This window comes from Mobula hypostoma, chromosome 11 (genome assembly GCF_963921235.1).
Source record: "Mobula hypostoma chromosome 11, sMobHyp1.1, whole genome shotgun sequence".
Taxonomy (NCBI): Eukaryota; Metazoa; Chordata; class Chondrichthyes; order Myliobatiformes; family Myliobatidae; genus Mobula; species Mobula hypostoma.
In genome coordinates this window covers 39,367,379-39,391,186 of record NC_086107.1, presented here as the reverse complement: position 1 = coordinate 39,391,186, position 23,808 = coordinate 39,367,379, and the positions used below count along the sequence as shown (strand labels likewise).

At 40.9% G+C, this 23,808-nt stretch overlaps 1 protein-coding gene across 3 annotated transcripts in view; it reads right to left on the bottom strand.

The window, feature by feature from the left end:
* The window catches only part of scube2 (signal peptide, CUB domain, EGF-like 2), a 113,003-nt gene extending 95,373 nt beyond the window's left edge, over positions 1 to 17,630 (bottom strand). For all 3 annotated transcript variants that reach the window (XM_063063171.1, XM_063063173.1, XM_063063172.1), the window contains exons 1-4: positions 17,472 to 17,630; positions 16,158 to 16,280; positions 13,104 to 13,229; positions 479 to 613 (exon numbers count right to left, since the gene is read on the bottom strand). In XM_063063171.1, coding sequence (XP_062919241.1) covers positions 479 to 613; positions 13,104 to 13,229; positions 16,158 to 16,280; positions 17,472 to 17,559 — 472 coding nt within the window. In that variant the 5' untranslated portion in view covers positions 17,560 to 17,630. The remainder of the gene's footprint in view (positions 1 to 478; positions 614 to 13,103; positions 13,230 to 16,157; positions 16,281 to 17,471) is intronic.
* Between the last annotated feature and the right edge of the window lie 6,178 nt (positions 17,631 to 23,808).

Sequence of the window (23,808 nt, the reverse complement as noted above, 5' to 3'; positions counted from 1 at the left end):
GACCTTCACCATCCGGCCCATGCTGTCTTCTCACTACTATCATCAGGCAGGAAGTACACAGCCTAAGGTCCTATACAACCAACATGGTCAAATTCACCACATCTATGATCAGATTCTACTCTCTTCCACAGATGCTGCCTGGCCCGCTGAGTTCCTCCAGCATTTTGTGCGTATTACTTTCAATTCCAGCATCCACAGATTTTCTCTTGTTTAACATACATTCATTTAATTTGTAAAAATATGTACAATGTCTCGAGAGAACCAGCCAGGCAAAGGAACTTTCTATTACCCTCCACGTGAATCAGAATTCCTATCAATTTTGTGGTAAATTCAGGAAGATCAAGTTTTGCACAATAATCAATTATAAGATTTTAAAAAATGAAACAAAACTTATCAAGAAAATAATTTGTTATAACAGAAAGAAGAATCTGGAAGATTAACTGTACACAATGTACAAGAGGGAACATAGCAAACATACCTTCTGAACGGTGAATACAAGTATGCTGGTTGTCGCTCAGGAAGAATCCTTCTTTACACTGACATTCATAACTACCCATTGTGTTTAGACAAGTGTGTTGGCAGCCACCATTGTTAAAACTGCACTCATCAACATCTACAAGGAGACAAAATAACTTATGTTATTAATTTGTAATTGATTAATAATTCAGAGGATGTAATAAACATAGCACTCAATTAGGATTCTTTTTGAATTGGAATACGCAGAAAATAGTGATGTTTTCTTTTTAGAAATAATAACATACATTATTCTACAATATAAGGAAACAAGAAAGTAGGAGTCGCAGTTGGCCACATGGTCCCTCAGGCTCGTCTGCCATTTAATACCACCATGGCACATCCATCCAATAACTTACCTCCATATGTGATACAGGCCAATGAGAAAGAAATCCATAACCACAATCATTTCTAGAGTTTGGATTTGTATCATAAATAAAGAAGAGGGTGTCAATAATTACACATCCTACCACAGAAATAGACCGGAATTAATGGTATATAATATTTTGCACTCTCTTTAGAAAAGTTTCATCATTTGAAATCTCCAAAACCATGGGAAAATCTGAGAGCAGCAAGTGCAAAGAGCTGAACGCTTCCACAGTTATCATCAGATTCCTCAATGTTTTGTCTAGCAGTTGGATGCTTGGGGTTAGCGTCACTTCTACCACGTGAAGTTTATAACTTTGTATCATAGTCTGCTCTATCTCAGTTCCCTGACATCTGTTGTTTCAGAGACAAACCTGTGTGGTCACAACTGGCATTCATGGTGACACAAAATTTATCCTTATGTAAACAGTTAAAATAAGTTTATGGATTATTTATCTAATTTGTTTTGATCCTTTTGTATTGGAATAATAGTAGCTGTGGGTCCAGGAATAAGATGTCATGGTCAGCTCTGGAGAATATGAAAATTATATGAGCCAAAAAGAGCCTGCTGAATAGAAGCAGTTGTTTGAATTTGGACTTTCAAAGAAGTGAACGACAATGGGCTATAAAGGTATGCTGAATGAATCTGCCGCTCACATATCCACCAAGCTTTGCTACTTCATTTGCCTTCTGTTCTCAGAGGGTCTGTTCTACAACATCAACAAGCTTCATGGAGTTGATGACACACCTGCCACCTGCCCTTTATAAAATGGCACCAAGTAGGTCTTGCTAAGTAATTTTAATCCTGTACAAATAGTTTCAGCAGTTCAATAATTTGGTTTTCTACACTCGTTTTAAGTGGTATAATTCAGACAGCTACTTAAAACTAAGGTAACAACAGGAAGGACATTTTGATTTGGATAGGGAAAAAGCTAAAGTGCTTAAAACTGTTTACAGATAGGTTCTTATCAAATATTACACATGTGTTCCACGTAAGATGGCCCAATCAAAAGTACCATGAACCACAGGGTTGCTAGGAAGTCTCATCCAGCAGTCAACCCTGTTGTTGGAGTACAGCTAAGGGTTAACACTGCCAAAATATAGAAAAAAATATGTGATCCCATTTCTCAGGCCGCTTTGTGAACCAGTGTTCATCGCCCTCTCAGGGAACAAATATTATAACGAGGTGGGGAGAGGGAACTAATATCTTGGCAAGTTGGGAGTGATGAAAGACAACAAAACTTCAGAAATTTAGCAGTTTACAAACGTAATTAAAGGGACCCCTTTCTAATAGAACTGGGCAAAGAAAGATTAGTGACAGATGAAGTCAAGAGTATGACAAAATCAATAAATTGACAAAAGCCCCTGTGGATTTGTGGCATTAATGTGAGCTGGGATTATCTTCCCTGCCACAGCGAGTCCTGGGCCTTTTGACAGTAGCAGCAGCAGCAGAGTCCTCTGAAGCCTGATAAATGAAGTGCAGACTCTTCAACTGTGTTGCAGGAAGAGTTATAGTCTCTTCACTCACTTATAGGGAACATCTGTTTCTCCCTTTGCTGCCTGATTAATCTGGTTTGCTTGGCACAGGAAAGCTCTAAATTTCTCTTCCTTTAGAACATGTACTGTGTTAAGTTAGGTTCCTGCTGTGTAGCTTTCAGATTCCAACAACCACACTGAAGGAGATTTCCTTCCAAATTTAGAAGTTTCTGAAATACGTTAGAGGAAGTTAATTTGAAAATAGAACAAATCCCAATACATGGCATATCTTCAATTAAAGAAAACAATATTCCTTAAATTACAAACTTTGTACTCTCTAATGGGACCATACTGTACTTACTAAACATATGAACATATTTACAAAGGTATGCAAGAATCAGAATTTGGGGCAGATAATCTCATCCTATTTTCTGTCAGTGATTCCCCAGAGATTATCTGTTCTATGTGACCTGCACTTTCCAGTGGATGCCTGGGTTCTAACCGATTATGCTAAGCATGGTGTCAGTTCTACTCCTTCAAGTGGAAATCAGAAGAAAAGCCATTATTCCCAATTACAATTCTGGAAATGAAATTTCATTACAAAAATTTTTGTTCTCAAGATGTTCTCTGTAAACAAATGAATTTGATGGTCTATATACTGTGCACAGTTTTGGTCACCATAGTACAGGAAAGATATGATTATAACTGAATAGGGTCCAGAGGAGATTCACAAGGAAGCCAGGGCTGGAAAATTGTAACAATGATGAATCATTGACCTGGCTGAGGTTGTTGTTTTGTTTGCAAGAGGAAAGATTAGAAGGCTTTTTCTGGAATGGAGGAAAACAAAGACAAATAGAAATAAAAAGGGCTACTTCACCCACCATTGGACTCTGCATGATCTTTGACCTCAGCAATACTTCCTTTATGCACTGCAAATCTCTTGATTCTCTTAACATCTAAACAATCATTGACATCTGTCATCAGTATAGCAGTGACTAGAGATGTGTAGCTGCCTTGCAGATAGAATTCGCTCCAGTCTCAGTGAAGAAATACTTATTCTCATTTCAACCCTGAATTGTCGACACTTTAGATTTAACAGAAAAACAAAATTCCAACATGTCAGGGTGAAACTCAACATCAGGGACGGCTGCAGAGGCCTGACCAGAAACAGTGATAATACTTTTCCCTCCACACTGGCTCCATAACCCACTCGATTCCTCCCAACAGTTTGTTTTTGCCCCAGAGTCCAGCATCTGCATTATCTTGTATCTCCGTTTACTCTTAAGTTGCAACCCCAGATACCCGAACAGGGCAATCGCCATGCCTGCTGCCACTCCAGTGAGCCCTGTGAGGGTAAGTTTCCACCAGCTCACCTCTCATTCTTCCAACCTCTCTGAGCAGCAGCCCGTTGTGCCTAATCTCTCCTCACCTTGCCATCCAGGAGACCCAAAGCACATTTAATGGAGGTGGTGAAAATAACAAGATAAGTAACTGGAATGGACTGGCTTCCCTTAGCGGGGGTTCAAAATCCAGGGCAGATAGATTCAAAGTAATTGGGAAAAGCATTGAAAGGATACGAGCAAAGGAAATACACCCGGGGGATAGAAGAGGTCTGGAAATCTCCGCCTGATAAAGTGATAGAGGTGGATAGAATGATCCCTCTCTCCTGTTGGAAGACAGTGCCGGAGGAAGATTTAATCATGGTGGTTTGTAGATTTGGACTCTAATCCAGGTTTATGACGAGTTCCAGTTCTGGTCGCTCCTTTTTGTTGCTACTTCTGGGCGATTTCTGAATCGGGGAGCCCTGCAGATAATGAACACTGAGCTGAGCTGAAATCACGCCTTTTGGTTTTGTGTTTTATATTCTGTGTTTTTACTCTTTTTTGTTGTTGTTGCTGTTTGCGTGATTTCAGAATCCTGGTGGGAGGGGGGCTTTGATGTTTTTCTTTGAACGGATTCGTCCCGTGCTTTTCTTTGTTTCGTGGCTGTCTGTGGGGAAGATTAAACTCAGGGTTGTGTACTTTGATAATAAATGTACTCTGAATTTGAATTTGAACAGATTTGAACCTTTCATAGTATATAGCATTAACTGAAGGACCATAGATGCACTGCTGGAAGGCAGGATTGGGCTGCATTGCTCTTTGTTGGCTAGCATGGACACGAAGGGCTGAACATTTTCTTTCTGTGCTGTAAATTTTCAACAACTCCATTATTCATTAACTGCCATTTAATTATGAAATAACAAGACGGCTCTCCAATTTTCAATTTAAAAAGCATTCTGTACAGTTAATGATCAAAACAGATGAAGTGCACAATTCAGCTCTCCCACTTGATCCTGAACAATGCAAGACAAAGCAGAGCCGGAGGCAGCCAAGCAGATGATGAGCTGAGGGAGATCAGTCAGGCAAATGATGATGGGGGAGGGCAGAGCAGGCAGAAGATTGGCATCAGGATCCTGAAAACATTAGCAGCAAGGGGGCAGATGTGTGGCAGAGAGCAGCAATAATGGATAGTTTCTCCAGGTGCAAAGGAACGCCACATAGGAGGAAATAGCTGTGCTACACAAACAGAGATGGTGCAAATGATCAGACTGCTGCCCTGGATGACAAAGGACACTGAAACTGAATACAGGTGGACTGAGTCAGTGGTCTAAAACCCGGCAAGCAGACTGTGGGATGGGGAAGTGTGAGGTTAAGCAATCTGGTAAAGGGGAACCATAAGGCCTAAATAGTCCAAATGGAAAGAGACTCCAAATGAAAAAGGTGTAGAAAGATCAGAGGGTTCTTGTGCATGAATTACTAAAAGTTAGCAGGCAGGTGCAACAAATAGTCAAGGTTGGAAATGAGGTTTTAGATGGGATTTGGGGTTTAGAAAAAGGCAAATTTTGATACAATTTCACAAAGTATTAGTGGGCCACACCTAGAGACTGCACACACTTCTGGCCACCGTATCTAAGAAAAGGTATAGTAGTACTGAAGGCAGTTCAAATTAGATTCACAGGGCTAATTCCTGGAATGAGATCACTTCCTCACAAGGAGACCACAGTCTGTATGGATTGGAAATAACACCTCCTCCTCGCTGACAATCAACACTGGCACACCTCAAGGTTGCGTGCTTAGACCATTACTCTACTCTCGCTACACCCATGACTGGGCAGCTCAGCACAGCTCAAATGCCATCAATAAATTTGCCAATGCCACAACTTTTGTTGTCAGAACTTCAGATGGTGACAAGGAGACGTACAGGAGCGAGACTGATCTGCTGGTTGAGCGGTGTCACTGCAACAACCTTGCACTCAACGTCAGTAAGACCAGTGAATTGATTGTGGACTTTAGGAAGGGGAAGTCAAGGGAATGCATCGAGGGATTATCAAAGGAAAGGGTGAACAGTTTCAAATGCCTGGGCGTCAACACCTCTAAGGATCTACTCTATGCCCAAAATATTGATGCAATGACAAAAAAGGCACAATAGCAACTATATTTCATTCAGAGTTTGAGAAGAATTGGTATGTCGCCAAAGACACTCACAAATTTCTACAGATGTACCATGGGGAGGACTCTGACCGATTGTATCACTATCTGGTGTGGAGGGGCTACAGAACAGAATCGGGGAAAGCTGCAGAAAGTTGTAAACTCAGCCAGCTCCATTATGGGCACTATCCTTCCCAACATTCAGGGCATCCGCAAAAGGTGATGTCTCAAAAAGACATCATCCATTATTGGCAGGAGGAGAAGATGGCAGTGCGCCACGCGTGAAAATGATATCGTATCTGTTAAATAGGGGCCGTGGACAATTCTGAGTTGATGGAGAATGGACGTGAAAGTACAGAGGAACATCTGGAGACATTTCTGAACTGCTCATTCGCTGCTGTCTTTACTGTGTGGTCGTGAATCTTTCGGAGGGTAGGCCTCAAAATCCCTGGCCTTGTCTGCTTTTGGTGACCGAGAAGGAGGTCGAATCGTTCGGACAGAGATGGCACTCAGTACTCGGTGTCAGAGAGCTGATCAGAGCTCGAAGTTTTTGGATGACTTAGAGCCGGACTGTGGTCAGCATGGCAGGGAGAGTTTTTCTTCCTTCTCCCGTCTGCGTGAGATGTGGGACATTTGAGAAACTTTGAACTTTACTGTGCTCATGGTCTTCTTCATCGAGTTATGGTATTATTACACTGTTTGTAACTATATGTTATAATTATGTGGTTTTGTCAGTTTTTTCAGTCTTGGTTTGTCCTGTGTTTTGTGATATCACACCGGAGGAAATAATGCATCATTTCTTAATGCATGCATTACTAAATGACAATAAAACAGGACTACGTGTCTTCATAATCATAATCATAATTAAGGACCCCCATCACTCAGGGCATGCCTTCTTCTCACTCATCAAGGAGGAGGTACGGGAGCCTAATGACACAAACTCAATGTTTCAGGAATAGCTTCTTCACCTCCACCATCAGATTTCTGAATGGACAATGACCCCATCACTATTACTTTTCTTTTCTTTTCTTTCCATTACTTATTAAATTCTAGTACTTATTAAATTAAGGCATCCGTTAGTCTTGTGAGACCATGGATCTGTGCCTGAAAAGTCTTCACTCTCCAAGGTGCAGGCCTGGGCAAGGTTGTATGGAAGACCGGCAGTTGCCCATGCTGCAAGTCTCCCCTCTCCACTACACCGATGTTGTCCGAGGGAAGGGCATTAGGACCCATACAGCTTGGCACCAGTGTCGTCGCAGAGCAATGTGTGATTAAGTGCCTTGCTCAAGGACACAATACATGTTGCCTTGGCTGGGGCTCGAACTCACGACCTTCAGGTTGCTAGTCCAATGCCTTAACCACTTGGCCACATGCCCATATATATGTACTTGTAATTTATAGTTTTTATTATTCTGTATTGGAATGTACTGCTGCTACTAAACAACAAATTTCATGACAAATGCCAGAGATATTAAAGCTGATTCTGATTCCGATTCTGGTATGAGCAGATCGCTCCCTCATACGGAGTTGAAATGCACCACATGGTAACCTGTATCTCTTCTTCTGGTGCAGGTACATTCCCCACCCCCTTTACCATGAAAACGATGCTGTGGAGAAGGGTGAAGGCAACTGAGACGGAGTTCAACAACAAACACAGTTCTGGGCCTTGTGATTGGATCGTCATGGAGAAGCTGAAGTCACAGCAGCTTATAAGATTGTTGTCTACCCAAACTCCTGATTCGGAAAACTGATGTTTTCCCCCACCCACCTTACAAGGGTAACTCCCTCCTTTGCCTCTCGAGCAGCATGCCCATTCATGCCTTAAACCTGTGAGACCTGTGCTCCTTGGGTTACCCTTGGCTAGCTGAATAAGGCAAGAGACTTCCATGGATTACTCAGGACATCTGTGTGGACTCAAAAGGAAGCTACCATGTGGCCCTGTAGCAACCCGGAGCACATTGTAGTCAGGCCTGCACAGCCAGGCACCTCCCAGTCTCCACCCAGCTAACAGGAGTCTCTAACTCATCACCTGCAACCTATTTAAACCCAGCTCTCATCCACACTCCTTGTTCACCCATTGGAATAGCTAGCCTCACCCAGTTGCTCCTACCCTTCAGTTACATTGTTGATTGTTGTGTTTAGTGTCTGTTCTGTATATCTGTACAGTTTTGTGGCTCCTAGTTTCTTATTATTTTGCAATTTATTAGTAAAGCATCATTTACTGCTAATTTATCTCTGCCTCTCTGCTTTTGGGTTGACCCTCCTCTACAATCCCCGAGAGGACTGACCCAGCAGAGTTTGCTTATCTAAAGGAATTCGTCTGCTGGCACATGTCCAGAATCAGCAGGAAACCATTGACCACATGCTCACCACTCTCAACCAGCTCGCTGTCTCAGCAACCCCGCACCAGTCAGCCTCCTTCCTCGGACCCCCGGCCCGGATTCCAGCGCCCAGACGCTTCGATGGATCCCCAACCAGACGCTGCAGCTTCCTTTGCCAGTGTGTCTTGCACTCCGAGCTCCTGCCAGCCAGCTCTGTATTCTACAGACCGAGCCAAGATCGTCTTCGTCATCCCTCTATCTGTTGAATGAGCGTTATCTCAGCTGGGCCACCATGAACGGGGACAATAAAACCACTATTTGCAATAAATATGAGGAATTCGCCGCTGGGTTTTTGACCTTCCCGGAAGTGGAAGTGAGTAGCCAATCGGATATTTCACCCGCGTGGAGGTTGACACTCAATGCTGGATTACACTGCGGAATACTGAACTCTTGCGGCCGACGGCAGCTGCAATGTGGAAGTGCTGCTGGCCCATTACCAACACGACCTTTCAGAGCACCTGAAAGACCAGCTGTCTACCCGGGAGATGCCCACCAACCTCGAAAGCTTCACCTCTCTGGTCCTCTGAATTGACAAAGTCTTATGGGCTGCCCCTCCAGATCACCAGGCAGAAATCCAGCTCAGTTCTCAAAACCGTTTCAGTCTACAAGACCCCCATCATTAATGTCCCCAGAAACCATGCAGTTTGGGAGAGCTCATTTAAACTCCCCAAGAGTATGAGCCTCGGTGGAGAACCAACGTGCGCTTCCTACTGGGAAAACAGCACCATCAGGTAGAGACCAGGGGCTTTCTATCTGCTAAGTTCCTCCCAGCCTCTCATTCCAGCTCCATAGCCTGAGTCGCTCTCTCTGTCCTCCTCCACAACCTGACAACTCTAAGCACACAGGAGGCTCTGGTGGATTCTGGCACAGTAGTCAACTTTCTGGACTGGATCTGAGAGGTGCAGTTTGGACTCCTTACCGAGCCTATGCCTCACCCTTTTTGCATCAGACGTACCTGAGTGTCTGGGGTGGTCAGGGCATGCACATGGACTGTGCACGTGAGTATCAGAGATCACCGCAAGTCCATCCAATTCTTCCTATTGACTCACCCAACACTCTTCTCATCTTGGGTTACCCCTGGCTCCCCACCCTCAACCCTCACCACTTGCTCATCCGGATCACTGCTGAGTTGGAGACCCACCTGCCTGCATCCTCAGTTGACTTCACCCCATAAGTCCTTGGAGACAGAAGAAACTCTCGATCTCACCAAACTCCTGCAGGAATACAGTGATTTAGCCATTACCTTTATTAAAAGGCATGGAAGCAGCTGCCACCTCACAGACTACACCTCGTATGGGCACCACCCCCCACCCAAGTTATCTGTTCTCCCTCTCCCCTCCTGAGACGCAAGCCATGAATGACCACATTGCCAAAGCATTACAGCACAGCTTCATTCACCATCCCAGTCCTCAGCTGATGGAGGATTCTTCTTTGTCAAAAAAAGATGGGGGTCTTCGGCCTTGCATTGACTACCATGGACCCAACAAAATCACCAGTAAGAACCGCTACCCTCTTCCTGTAATAAATAGCAAATTCGAAACACTCTGCATGGCCCAGAACTTCACCAAACTGGATCTACAGAGTGTGCACAACTTGATCCACATCTGCCGGGGGATAAGTGGAAGACGGTGCTCTTAACACCCACCGGCCACTATGAAGACATGATGATGTCTTTCTGTCTTTCCGACAGTCCAGCTGTATCTCAAGCTTTCACCAACGAGATCATCCGAGACATGCTTCACAGCTACAGTATGTGTTCATCTACCGCGACGACATACTGTACTCATCTTCTCCAAGGACCCCCAAGACCGTGGCTGTCACATCCATTCAATGCAAGTTCGACACTCCAGTCATTTCCTTCCTGGGTTACATTCTTTCACCCCACGGCATAACAATGGACCCAGGGAAAGTGCAGAGAAATAAGCTCTTTACCAGCATTCCTATTCTCCACCATTCAAACCCCCCTGGAACATTGGTGGTAGCGGTGGATGCATCTGACTTGGGCACCAGGGCAATCCTCTCCCAGCAAGGACTGGACAGGAAGACACACCCTTGTGCCTTCTTCTTGCACAAGTTCAACTCTACACAACACCCTTCTGGAGTAGGAGACAGGGAGCTACTCGCTATTAAATGTGCCATTAGAGCAATAGAGACATTGGCCGATGGGAAACACCAAGGCCTTCCTGATGTGGACTGACCACCAATACAACAGACCCACCAACTCAACCCCACATTGTGGTACATTTTATGTATTGCACTGTGCTACTGTCCCAAAGCAATGAGGTCACAAGCTAAATCAGTGATTTAAGTGCTAAATCATTTCCGCTGCTCTGCTTTTGGGTCAAGTCTCCTCTATAATTCCTGACAACGTTAGCTTAGGAAAAGGATATCTAAACACATAAGGAGGTTGCAGGAGAAGGAAAGGAATTAGGATTAATGTATAGATGCCAACATGATTTTGGTTATTTTCTAATTTGTAACTTTTTGTTATCATGAACAATTCTGAACACATTTCTTTGTTCATTGTGTGCCCTGTTCCATGACCATGATTGTTCTGGGCAAATTTTTCTACGGAAGTGGTTTGCCATTGCCTTCTTCTGGACAGTGTCTTTACAGGATGGGTGACCCCAGCCATCATCAATACTCTTCAGAGATTGCCTGGCTGGTGTCAGTGGTCGCATTACCCAGACTTGCAATACGCACTGATTCCTCAAAAGACAATACACCACCTGCTTCCATGGCTTCACATGACCGTGATCGGGGAGCTAAGCAGGCGCTACAGCTTGCCAAAGGGAGACCTTCAGGATAGCGGAGGGAAGGAGCGTCTTGCACCTCCTTTGGTAGAGACATATCTCCACCCCGCCACCCGATCTGAACACATTAGCACTATTCAAACATGTTTAGTGGAAATTACATTCTTCATTATTCAAACATAAGTGACACTTCTCATATGCCATTCTATGACCCTTATCTGCTTCAGATAACCAGCCTCTGCAGTTTATCTCAGCACTGTCCAGATACAACTGGAAATATTAATTCTGCTTTTCTCTCTGTGAATGATGCCTGATATAATGAATATGTCCAGCATTTGCTGCTTTTATTTCAATTTTCCATCATCAGTACTGTTCTATATTTCGCAGATCCAGTGTCGTTTTGCCCTCTTTTTCTCCCCTTCCCCTTTGTATTTATATCTCTTCCAGGCAGATCAGCCACAACTAACTAACTGCCTTCACTTTCTCTCAGCCAGAACTGCCACCACTTCTTACTTAGCGTTTCTAGTTTGTCACTCTTTAATAAAAATACACCATTAATTTGCCTTGGCAAATCGATGGAACTTGGTGTTGAAAGAGATTCCCACAAAAAGAGTCTACATGCTCAACACCTTATTGAATTATGGAAAGACCTTCATGTTATAAAATCAAGTCAGCACTGATTTTTCTCAATATGTTCCGTGCATCTCTGATCAGGCAATCCCAAAGTATGGTGATCATGGAGGAAATATGATAACTAAACATTCTAGTCTTCCTACATTAACTAGATGTTGTCAGAGAGAAACCAATTATCCAAACCATCTTAAAAGCAATGTTGGCCAGAAGGTAAGAGTGATAAACTAACGTGGAAAAGGGGGCAAAACTTGAAATAAACATAAATTTATTAATAATATTAAACTTATAATTAACAGTTTTATTATCTTGCCCTTTGCTTAATCAGATATCAGGCATTTACTTTCTGAATCAAGTAGAAAATACATTTCCTGAAACCAGTTTCCTTCTTATTGCCTTGAGATGATACGGGCACTCCTCTGCACACTGGGTTGATACGTTTCAGTATGTGGCAAACAGGCGCAGAGCCAGTCATCAGTAATCTAGCACTTCATTCTTAAAGTTGTATCTGTTGGGTCATGAGCCAAATAAACTACAGAATCTCCTTGCGCGAACTTGCAAGACTTTTCTACCTTACACCAATCCTCGCAACATAATTCATGTCATGAAAGACAGACGATTTCATGCGCAACATTCCCAGTGCACTTCGACTATGTTTCTGCCTAAGAGAATACATGACTAAAAATCACAACTTGACAGAATTCTTTCTTTTAAATGTTTCATTCTTGAAGAGTATAAATTGACAAACATACTTGGAATAATTTTCCTCAGCAGCTTAAAGTCTGAATGATAAGTGAAAGCATGAACTTTGAAAGACTATTTATAAGGTGCATCTTAAGAAATGATAATGAAAATCTTGCTTTTTTTCCTGAAACAAAGGCAGGCCTTTAGCCTAGAAGGTCTGTTTAAGTTAACAGGAATGGAGCACAGCACAACTTCTTTTGAAAGTGTTCTTCACAAGGGACGATGAAGCAAAAGAAGCCATTGTGTTTTTGTGGGTTGCCAGGCAGTTCAGTCACCTCTCTAGAATTTCACATTCCAATTGAAAACAAAATGCAGCTGAGCTCTTAGAATTTTCTTCTGATAGTTAAAATCCAAAGGAAGAATCTAAATGGGGTGTCACAATAAGTGTATCAGCGTTTTTTTTTAAATTTGATCCTGTGATCTGTTCGTTGAATTCAGCACTGAAGTCTTACAAACAAGTTAAAAGAACTTTCACTTAAAGTATTATTTATTAAAACCAAAAAAAATGGTGATTCCATGCATGTGAACATTTCTATTTAACCCAGCGTTTACTTAAGAAGATGCATTTTATTTTAAGTTACTTTTGTATAGGAGATCTAACTTTTGGGCAACTGACAAACTTTAACTAGAAGTAATTCTAAGTGTTTGTATTATATATTATTTTATAATCTGAACATTAAGACCCTTGTCTTTACATGTTCAGATCAAGTGATTACACTGAAGTTACATATCTTTCTAATGCAAACATATAGCTAGTAATGTCCTCCTACCCAAACAATTATGTCCATCGTGTGCCAACATGAAGCCATCATAGCAAGTGCAACGATAGTTTCCTGGAATGTTGATGCATTCATGGACGCAGCCTCCGTTATATTCTCTGTGGCATTCATCAATGTCTAGGAGAAGGAACACAAAACAGAATGATGGATGCTTTCTGTTAAAAAGAGACACTGACACTGCCAAAAATCGCAAACTGTTACAAAGCCATTTAAATCTATACTAGTCTCATTTAGAATCTATAGGTTCACACGTTCACATCCTAAAAATAAATATTTAATGTTAAACTCGAAGCTGAATGTGATGGAAGTAAAAAACTGAACGTGACGATGTGAAACAAGTTACTATTCTAAACTGGTTACAACAAAGACGCATTTGAGGTAAAAGAAGGTCACTTAATCTGTTCAGTCAATTATTTCCCTTTGTCTTCTGAGATTATATACTTCTAGCATCAAGAATATTACTGATGCCAGGAAATGGATGATTTTTAAAATATCGAAATGAATATTTTCTTTACCACTATTTATTACACAACCTAAGATTTTTTACACACACACACACACACACACAAACAACCTCCTGTACCTAATAAAGTGTCTACAGAGTGTATGTTCATGGTCTTCTGCTGCTGCAGCCCATCCACGTCAAGGTTTGACGTGTTGTGTAGTGCATGGTTATTTGAGTTACTGTCAGCTTGAACCAGTTTGGCCATTCTCCTCTGACCTCTCTCATTAACAAGGCATTTTCACCCACAGAACAACTGCTCACTGAATATTTTTTTGTCTTTCACATCATTTTTGGTTAACTCTAGAAACTGTTGTGCATGGAAATCCCAGGGAATCAGCAGTTTCTGAGATACTCAAACCACCCCATCTGGCACCAACAATCATTCCATGGTGAAAATCACTTAAATCACATTTCCTCCACCTTTTGATGTTTGGTTTGAACAACAACTGAACCTCTTGACCATGTCTGCATGTTCTTATACATTGAGTGCTACCACATCATTGGCTGATTAGATATTTGCACTAACAAGCAGGTATACAAGTGTACCCAATAAAGTGGCCACTGACTGTGGGACACATCAGAACCAATATACTTTGGGCCAATTAAGCAGTTGCTCCAATTAGCTGAAGTTTTATGGAAATAGTTAAAAAAGCTATAAAGAGACAAACTACTGTTTAACTGAGTAATAAATTATATACTTAAATGAAAGAGAACAAATTAGAACAACTATCAATACTACTACAGTACTATAAAACTGTGTATTAGTTTCTAATTGTTATTGATGAAGGACTTCATTGGTGTACCTGTATGCTGCCATATTCTTTTGATTGACTATAAATGAACAAAATCAGCACAGACACCTAGTATAATTAACGAACTGCCTTCATACAATGCCATCAATGATCACATCCTCCAAATCTTCACTTTCATTGCAACATTCAGGATGATTGTCAATACCTCCAAATTATATGTAGTTCCTAAATTGTTGAAGTAGTGAAATCATTTCACTTTGACTCCCAACCGTTTCTGGCATCTGAGTACTTGAAACCACAGTGAACAAAACGGTTCTGAATTGTCTTACTGCTTATTTCTCACCAACTATCAATGACAAAAATCACTGCTCTTTGAACAACAGTGCACGCTACAGATAGCATTTTAAAACTCTTTGCTCTAAGCACAGTGTAGTGTCTAACAGCCACACAAGTGCACTGATGCGAGCTAGAAACTGTTTGGCAACAGCCTCCTGCCTAAGTAAGCAGCATAGTGCCCCAAATATGCAAAGAGAATCCCAGCTATTTTCTTGTTTAGTTTTTGTTCTTTAAGAGTTGTCCCAAATAAGTGGCTGTCCCAATAAACCGGAATCCACTGTGTATGATTTTACATGTATGTACGTACACACACACACACACACACACACACACACACACACAGTCTCTGGATTTGGGGAGTGACACTTTTTCAAGGGAATTAGATACAGATCTGGAATTCCGTATCAGAACTTCTGCCTAGTAGGAACTCATTGATAAAGCTGTTTACCTGATTGGCTCCCCATCCACCACTACAGCCCTGTGGTCACAATGTACAGCATCCGCAAAACCCAAACCTTACAACCACTACTCTATACAAGAGCACTAACTTATTAAGGAAATCATCAACCACAAGTTTCCCAAACCTTACAACCACTACTCTATACAAGAGCACTAACTTATTAAGGAAATCATCAACCACAAGTTTCCCCTCACATGCACGTCTGACTTGAAAATTTATTGCAATTCCTTCATTGTCACTGCCTCTGAACGTTGGGATTCCTCACTCATCCACCTCCCCAAAAAGTATGGCAGGTCTGTCATTATCACAGGACTGTGCCAGGCAAAAAGATGGCTTCCCACATCCTCTTGGGTCAACTGGGAATGGCCATGAATGATGCTCATTTCCCCAGCATAAATGAAATAAATATTCAGTGTACTGGCAGGGTATCTACAGGATGTAAATAGCTCAGCTGCATTCTCTCCATTCTCACATCAACAGTGCCCTGTTGAACTGGGAGGGGTATGGGAGATATATTTACCACCCTGGAATTGGACTGCTGCCTGATTCCATCACTTTGCAGGATACAGTGAATGCTGCCCTGAACCCTGGTTCAGTTATGAATCAGAAATTATGAGTCAAAACGCCCCGTACTTTTCACAAGTTATCAGATATACTCAGTGTCAAAGGGTTTATTTTTTGATGGTAGTGAACATTCCCCAGAGAAAATAATTGATTCTTTTATTACTCTGTTTTGCAAGAGGAATGCTAAAAAATTACAACCCAAAACACAATGTGAACTAGACAGACATCCCCTTTTTACTTAATATTCAGTCAACATGTCAAACTAGAGCATTTTAGGCTTGAGTATATCTTGGAAATGCTTGCATCATTTTTACACTAGAAAATTGCAAACAATAAAATTATACTCTCCTACAGAAAAGGAGAAAGAAATAAAAGTTCCCTAATTCTAGTTCAGTAAGAAAACTCTGGTAAAATTAGATAATAATCACCTTCACATTGCTTTCCATTTCCCTTATAGCCTGCCTTGCATGAGCACTTATATGACATCTGTGTATTCTGACAGACTGCATTGACATGGCAGACATCAGTTCCTTCTGTGCACTCATCAATGTCTGTAAAACAAACAGGAGGTACAGAATAACAAAGCTGAGAAAAGCTCCGGGGGACAGTAATTACACGTCAGCTCCACATTTCGATCTAACAGTATCTTTGTTGTGCATTCAAACATGAAAATAATCACTTGGGCTACTTATCATTAATCTCAAAACTAGAAAGCAACGTTTAAAGATCTGGAAGTTCATTTGGGGGAAAAAAAGGCAATCTCAAAGACAACAAAATATCTTGGAGTAAAGGCTTCTGAGAAATGCACAGATTCATACCACACAGCAGCTGTGCATTTGGAGAATGTCAACAATCAAAAACAATTAGAAACTTTGAATCTGAAAATAAAATTCTCTGCAAGCACGAACAATGCAACATAAGGTTGAATAATATGTAGTTTTTGGTAACTGGAATAAGATCACCGAGGATATTTTTTTAACTGTAGAAGAACTGTCAAAGTACTGCTAACTATTCTGGGGAGTTCACAGCAGACTGAGTTGCAATCAAATTAATTCCAACAAACAAAAATGCAAACAGAAAAATGTTAATGCCTATTATCAAACCTGCAACATATCTATCATTAAAATGTACTAAATAACACACTAAAGCAACTGACATTCGCAGACACAGACACACACAGATATAATTAAATCTTCTGTATTATATGTATATGTATACAAAACCATGTATAGTACATAAGTTTTTAATTGGCTACTCCAGTCTTCACATTTCTCAATGCAACACACCAGCTGTGCATTCCACTTTATGTCAAACTCAAACATTGTACATGCTTTAATGGCAAAAAAATTACTAAGAAATGTAATGATGTTTTGTAAACAGGAGTACTGTAGTACTTTGTTCCTTTTTACCAGATATTATTTCAGAAACATTTAATCCAACATAGCTTGCAATAATATCCACTGTTAAAAAAGGCGATTAAAAAACTACTTCTCAACTGACTCGCAATTTGATAAAATATTTCAATATTTACAAATTAACAAATCATTATACAGCAGCATCTAAGAATTAAATTTAGATATACCTGTTTTAATAAATGGACAAAACAGTGAAGCCTTAATTGATATTTAACTGTTGGAATAATAATTCTCCTCATTCACAAGCAGAGAGGCAAAAGCACATCTGTCCTTGTTGAGGAGGCGTGAAGCAAAGCAGGAATCTCATACCAGTGACTGCAAACTTACCTCGAATTCCTGCACTTGCAGAGCTTTCACAACTGTTTAACAAGAGCAAAAACAAACAAAAGTGCCACACCAAACAAACAGCCCCCATGATGATATGATCCGATCCTTAGTGTCTCTTTGCAAAGACACGTTTGAACTGAGAAATAGGATTGTCCTGACTGGCTGATGAACTCACCAGGATTGTTTGCTATGCCTGCCCTTTAGCCTGTGACGTCATTAGGGTAATGAATTGATCCCAGGATCTGGTCTGAATAACTTCACCACTAATTAGAATACCTAAATTAATTACCTACCATTAGACCTGTCGTCACTGTACTGATAATTGCCTCGGTATTGCAGAGTCTGTATATCTAGTTCCCCTCTCCATGTAAGCAGACCACATTTTCTGCTTTCGTTCTCCTTCAGAAACAATTCTCTGTACAATGATACTTGCTCTCGACATTTCAAGCTTTATCTTCTTCCTACTTACTCTTGTCACCCCTCATCCATCTCATTTTCATTCTCACTTCGTCCCTTTCTCTAATCTGTCTATTCTCACTCCCATTCTACATAAACGTCTTCTTCTCACACTTACCTTCAATTCTTTCAATAATTGTCAACACCTGACACAAAACTGGTTTCGCTCTATGACAGTTCCAGAGAGCTACTTCACATACCAAAGTAGGTGGTTCAAATCTAAACTTCAAAATACTGCGAGTCAAATAATTGTCCAATTATCAGAGAATTCTAAAACTGGAAACTGGTGACGGTGGATTCAAAGAGACAAGCATAGCCCATTCCAGCACCAATCAATCACAACTGAATAAATGGTTCAGCCTTGATCGCACATTTCATTAAATGGAACCAAGCAACTAACGATTTATGGCACAAATCAGATAACCAATGAAATGCAAATCACTAAAAGTTGTTGGTCGATTTGTTCTAGGGTTAATCTCACAAAAACTCTACTTTATGCTTAACTGCTTCAGATTTTCAGTAAATTGTGCTTATCTCATCAGGTGCCTTTTAAACTCACTACAAAAAGGCCACATCTTCTAATTAACAGTATATGTACATTTTAATTGTTTTATTGATTGCCAAATCAATCCATTTGCTCAGAAAACAGAAGACTCTGACTGTGCATTCTTATTTCTTCACAATGTAAATTACTAGTGACCTTGAATATCAGATTTTAGTGTCAAAAACAAAATTCACTTTGCCATTCCATTTCTTTTTGTCTTTGTCAATAAAACATAATTCTCTTTTTCACTCATTTAGTCCCTTTTTTCCTTTTAACTCTCAAAATCTCATTGGTAGGTTCGATGCTTGTCCCGTTATTTACCAAGCCCCAAATCATCCACCTTTGTCATTATCAGGATACACATTCATCAAAAATACCTGATGAACAAGATGTATAAATTTATGTGACAAGAGATCAAGCAAGATAAACCATTTACAATACCTGCACTGCCCTTTCTCTGTAGCTATTGCACTTCTATCGGATGGCAGGGTGGAAATATGTCTCTACCAACAGAGGTGTAAGACGCTGTTTCCCTGTTAGCCTGTAGGTCACCCTGGGGCAAGGTGTAGCACCTGCTTAGCTCCCTGATCAGGGTCGTGAAGCCATGGGAGCAGGTGTGGTATTGTCATATGAGCAACTGGTGCAAATCACAAACCAGGGGAATGCGACCACTGATGCCAGGCAGACATTTGCTGAAGAGTATTGATAATGGCTGGGGTCACCCATCTTGTAAAAATACTGCCCAGAAGAAGGGAACGGGAAACTACTTCTGTAGAAAAATTTGCCCAGAACAGTCATGGTCATGGAAAGACCATGATCGTCCACGTCATATGACACAGCACATAATGATGATGAGGATTGCACTTTATTCTGCATTCTGTTATTGTATCACCTTGTACTACCTCAATGCACTGTGTAACAATGAACAGAATACAAGACAAGGTTTTCATTGTACCTTGGTGCATGAAGCAATAATATACCAATTCTAATTCCCTAATGCATAATACAATAAGCAGCATTGTAAACAAATTGCTTTACATCAGAGGGGGGATTATTTGAAGAATATTTGATGGTGTTTCTATAATTATTTCATACTAAAAAGTGAATTTTCCCACCCCACTCTCCCAATCCCATTCCTGGTCAACAAATTGTGATCTAAATAATGGCATAGCATCGAGTTAGTTCCTAACTAACAAACATTCACACATAAAGCATTTGTCAGGCAAGTCCTCACGTGCCACAAATAGGACATAGTTTCCTGTAAACACAATTGTTCCCATAGAAAGAGCAACCTTTAACTGTTGGTTTCAATTTATTCCTTGTACAGAGTTGGTATCATTCTTGTGGGAATTCATGTTTGATGCTAATTCCAACCTGAAGTCCATCTGGAAGAAATGAATGCACTGTACCAGAGCTTTATACTTGTAACGTTTCCAGATGTTGTGCCCGGTATCCTGCTGAGGAAAAGGTACCGAAAGTGAAGATGAAACTGCATCTGGTTGTTGGCATATCTGACCAGGAAGATTGATACTCAGGGTCAAAATTCTTCCAACTCCAAGCCATCTCACAAACGTCACTGAATTTTTTTATGAACACTGAATAATCAAAGAATTAGCTTTTAGCTTCCAACATGCAGAGAAACTTTTACAACAGAAATGGGTTTAAAAATTCCCAAGAAAAAAAATACCGAAGTCAAATCCAATTTCAAGCTCTATCAACGTTTCCTCTTAATTATGAATTATTTAGTATAGTGCCTGGGGTTGTAACTTGTTTGTTTCTAGAATCCAAAATTTCGATTATAAATCAACACCATCAGATCAAACACAGCTATCCAGCAGTCTTCAATCTGTTTTCCTAAACCTTCTCACCAAAGAGCTCAGAAAGTGTCCCACAGGGAAATCAATCCTTGATCCGTACTATATTCCTCATGACACAGCAAAACTTTTAGATATCATTTGACGCAATATGGTTTCCTAAACCTAATTTAGAAATGTTCTTTGTAGAGACAGCTCTACATTCACATCAGCTTTAAATAAAACCTTTCATCTACAAAAATATGTCTGCTTTAAAGGAACATGTGGCTTTCCTTTAAAGAGAATGCTTCATATATCTAAGAAAGAAGTTTAAAAACAAGGGTTGAGGCATTAATCCTTGCTTCTGATGGTTTGTAAGTAACCTGTGGGTTTCAACAACTATGAAGCGATTAAATCTTACAGTGGCACTTAAATGCATTTTGAAACAGTGCAGAGCTGGGAATCGTTAGAGGTGTAGTACCCATTCGCATCGATCGCTTTTAATTGACATTGCACCGAATTATCACTTATCTGAGTAACTGAAACACACACTTACATCCTTCCCTCTTCCACTGTGGGCCAAATGGAAGTGGAAATTGCACATTATCAGATTTATTCAATGAAGACAAAAATGCTGAACTCACCACAAGGATCCAGATTTGATGACAGGCTGAAAATGCTGTCAGCTGAAAAAGCAGTAAAGACCCAATAAGTGAGGCTGGAGGAGGAACTCTGGTTACAATTGTTGGGAAATGTAAAAGCATCTGGTGTAAGTAAGATCAGGCTCATCTCATCTCATCACACCAACCCCCACCCCCACCCCAGCATTGTTGAAGAAGCTACCGACACATTGTTAAGACTCACTGGTTTAGATGGGCTCTTGAGTCCAGTGCCGGTGGGACGGGGGCGGGAGGGGGGGGGGTCACTCAGACAATAGAGTGAAACCGGAGGAATTCTGAAATAGTAAATAATGCTTCCATGCAGAAAGAGAGTGTGGGAAACTCTGAAACATTGTAACACAAAGTGCAGTCAGAAAATCAAGAGACAATTTCAATGACTGGTAAACAATATCATTTAATAATAGTCAAGGTCTGTAATGCACACAACAATCAATTCCCAACATATTGATGCAATTATGAAGAAGGCAGGTCAGCAGCTATATTTCATTAGGAGATTGAGGAGACTTGGTACTTATAGCCATATAACCATATAACAATTACAGCATGGAAACAGGCCATCTCGGCCCTTTTAGTTCATGCCAAACGCTTACTCCCACCTAGTCCCATCTACCTGCACTCAGCCCATAACCCTCCATTCCTTTCCTGTCCATATACCTATACAAATTTTTTTTTTAATGACAAAATCAAACCTGCCTCTACCACTTCTACTGGAAACTCGTTCCACACAGCTACCACTCTCTGAGTAAAGAAGTTCCCCCTCATGTTACCCCTAAACTTTTGTCCTTTAACTCTCAACTCATGTCCTCTTGTTTGAATCTCCCCTACTGTCAATGGAAAAAGCCTATCCACGTCAACTCTATCTATCCCCCTCATAATTTTAAATACCTCTATCAAGTCCCCCCTCAACATTACATGCTCCAAAGAATAAAGACCTAACTTGTTCAACCTTTCTCTGTAACTTAGGTGCTGAAACCCAGGTAACATTCTAGTAAATCTCCTCTGTACTCTCTCTATTTTGTTGACATCTTTCCTATAATTCGGTGACCAGAACTGTACACAATACTCCAAATTTGGCCTCACCAATGCCTTGTATAATTTCAACATTACATCCCAACTCCTGTACTCAATGCTCTGATTTATAAGGGCCAGCATACCAAAAGCTTTCTTCACCACCCTATCTACATGAGATTCCACCTTCAGGGAACTATGCACCATTATTCCTAGATCACTCTGTTCTACTGCATTCCTCAATGCCCTACCATTTACCATGTATGTCCTATTTTGATTAGTCCTACCAAAATGTAGCACCTCACACTTACCAGCATTAAACTCCAGCTGCCATCTTTCAGCCCACGATTCTAACTGGCCTAAATCTCTCTGCAAGCTTTGAAAACCTACTTCATTATCCATAACGCCACCTATCTTAGTTTCATCTGCATACTTACTAATCCAATTTACCACCCTGTCATCCAGATCATTAATGTATATGACAAACAACATTGGACCCAGTACTTCACCAAAGACTCTAGCAATTTTCTACAGATGTACCATGGAGACCATTCTTACTGGCTGCATCACCACCTGGTATGGAGGGGACAATGAACAAGATCTGAAAAAGCTGCAGAAGGTTGTAAACTCAGCCGGCTCCATCATGGGCACTGGCCTCCCCAGCATCGAGGACATCTTCAAAAGGAAGGCAGAATCCATCATCCAGGACCCTCAACACCCAGGACATGGCCTCTTCTCATTGCTACTACCAGGGAGGAGATACAGGAGCCTGAAGACACACACTCAGTGTTTCAGAAACAGCTTCTTCCCCTCCACCATTAGATTTCTGAATGGACCATGAACTCATGAAAACCACCTCAGTTTTTTCTCTCTTTTTGCACTACTTTTTAATATTGCAGCATAATTTTTAATGTATTGAACTGCATTCATACCTTAAAACAACAAATTTCACAACATACCTCAGTGATAATAAACCTGATTCTGATTCCAAGCTGATGAGGTTATTAACTCAAAAGAGATAGATATAGGTCATCTAGTTTTGCAAAGTTACATAGGTCATTTATAAAATAATAGAGTGACAAAGCACAGCAACAGGTCCTTCAGCTCAACTCATCCATGCTGACCAAGTTACCTACTGAAGTTAGTCCCATTTGCCTTCACTTCGTCCATATACTTCTGAAGATTTCCTATCCACATACTGGTCTAAATATCTCTTAAACACTAATTGGATCCATCTCTTTCACTGCCACTTGCAACTTGTTCCAAATACCCACTGCTTTCTAGGTGAAAAACTTGCCTTTTAAGTTTCCATCCCTAAATCTAGGACCTCTAGTTTTAGACTCCTCCACCTCAGAAAAAAGAGTGAGGCCATTCACCATACCTACGTCTCCCATGATTCACCCGTCAGCCTTCTACACTCCAGGGAGAAAATCACAAAGCTGTCTATTCTTCCCTCAAAATTCAAGACCTCGGGTTACAGTAACATTCGTGTGAATCTTTTCTGCATGCATTCCAGCTTAATGATATCCTTGCTATAAGTAAGCATCCAGAACTGCACACAGTACATCAAGTGTGGTCTCACCAATGCCAGGTACAGTTGTAACATGACATCCCACCTCCTGTACTCCCAATTCCAAGCCTCAATCAATGAAGGCTCCTTCTTCACCACCCTGTCTACTGTTCTGCCACTTTCTGTAAACTATGTATCTGTACCCCTAGGTCTCTCTGTCTTGCCTTGGCTTATCTTCCCAAAATACAACACTTCTCTCTTCTCCCAGTTAAAATTCATCTGGCATTCTTCGACCCTCTTCCCCGGCTCACCTGTGATCTTAGATAAACTTCTTCACTTCCCACTA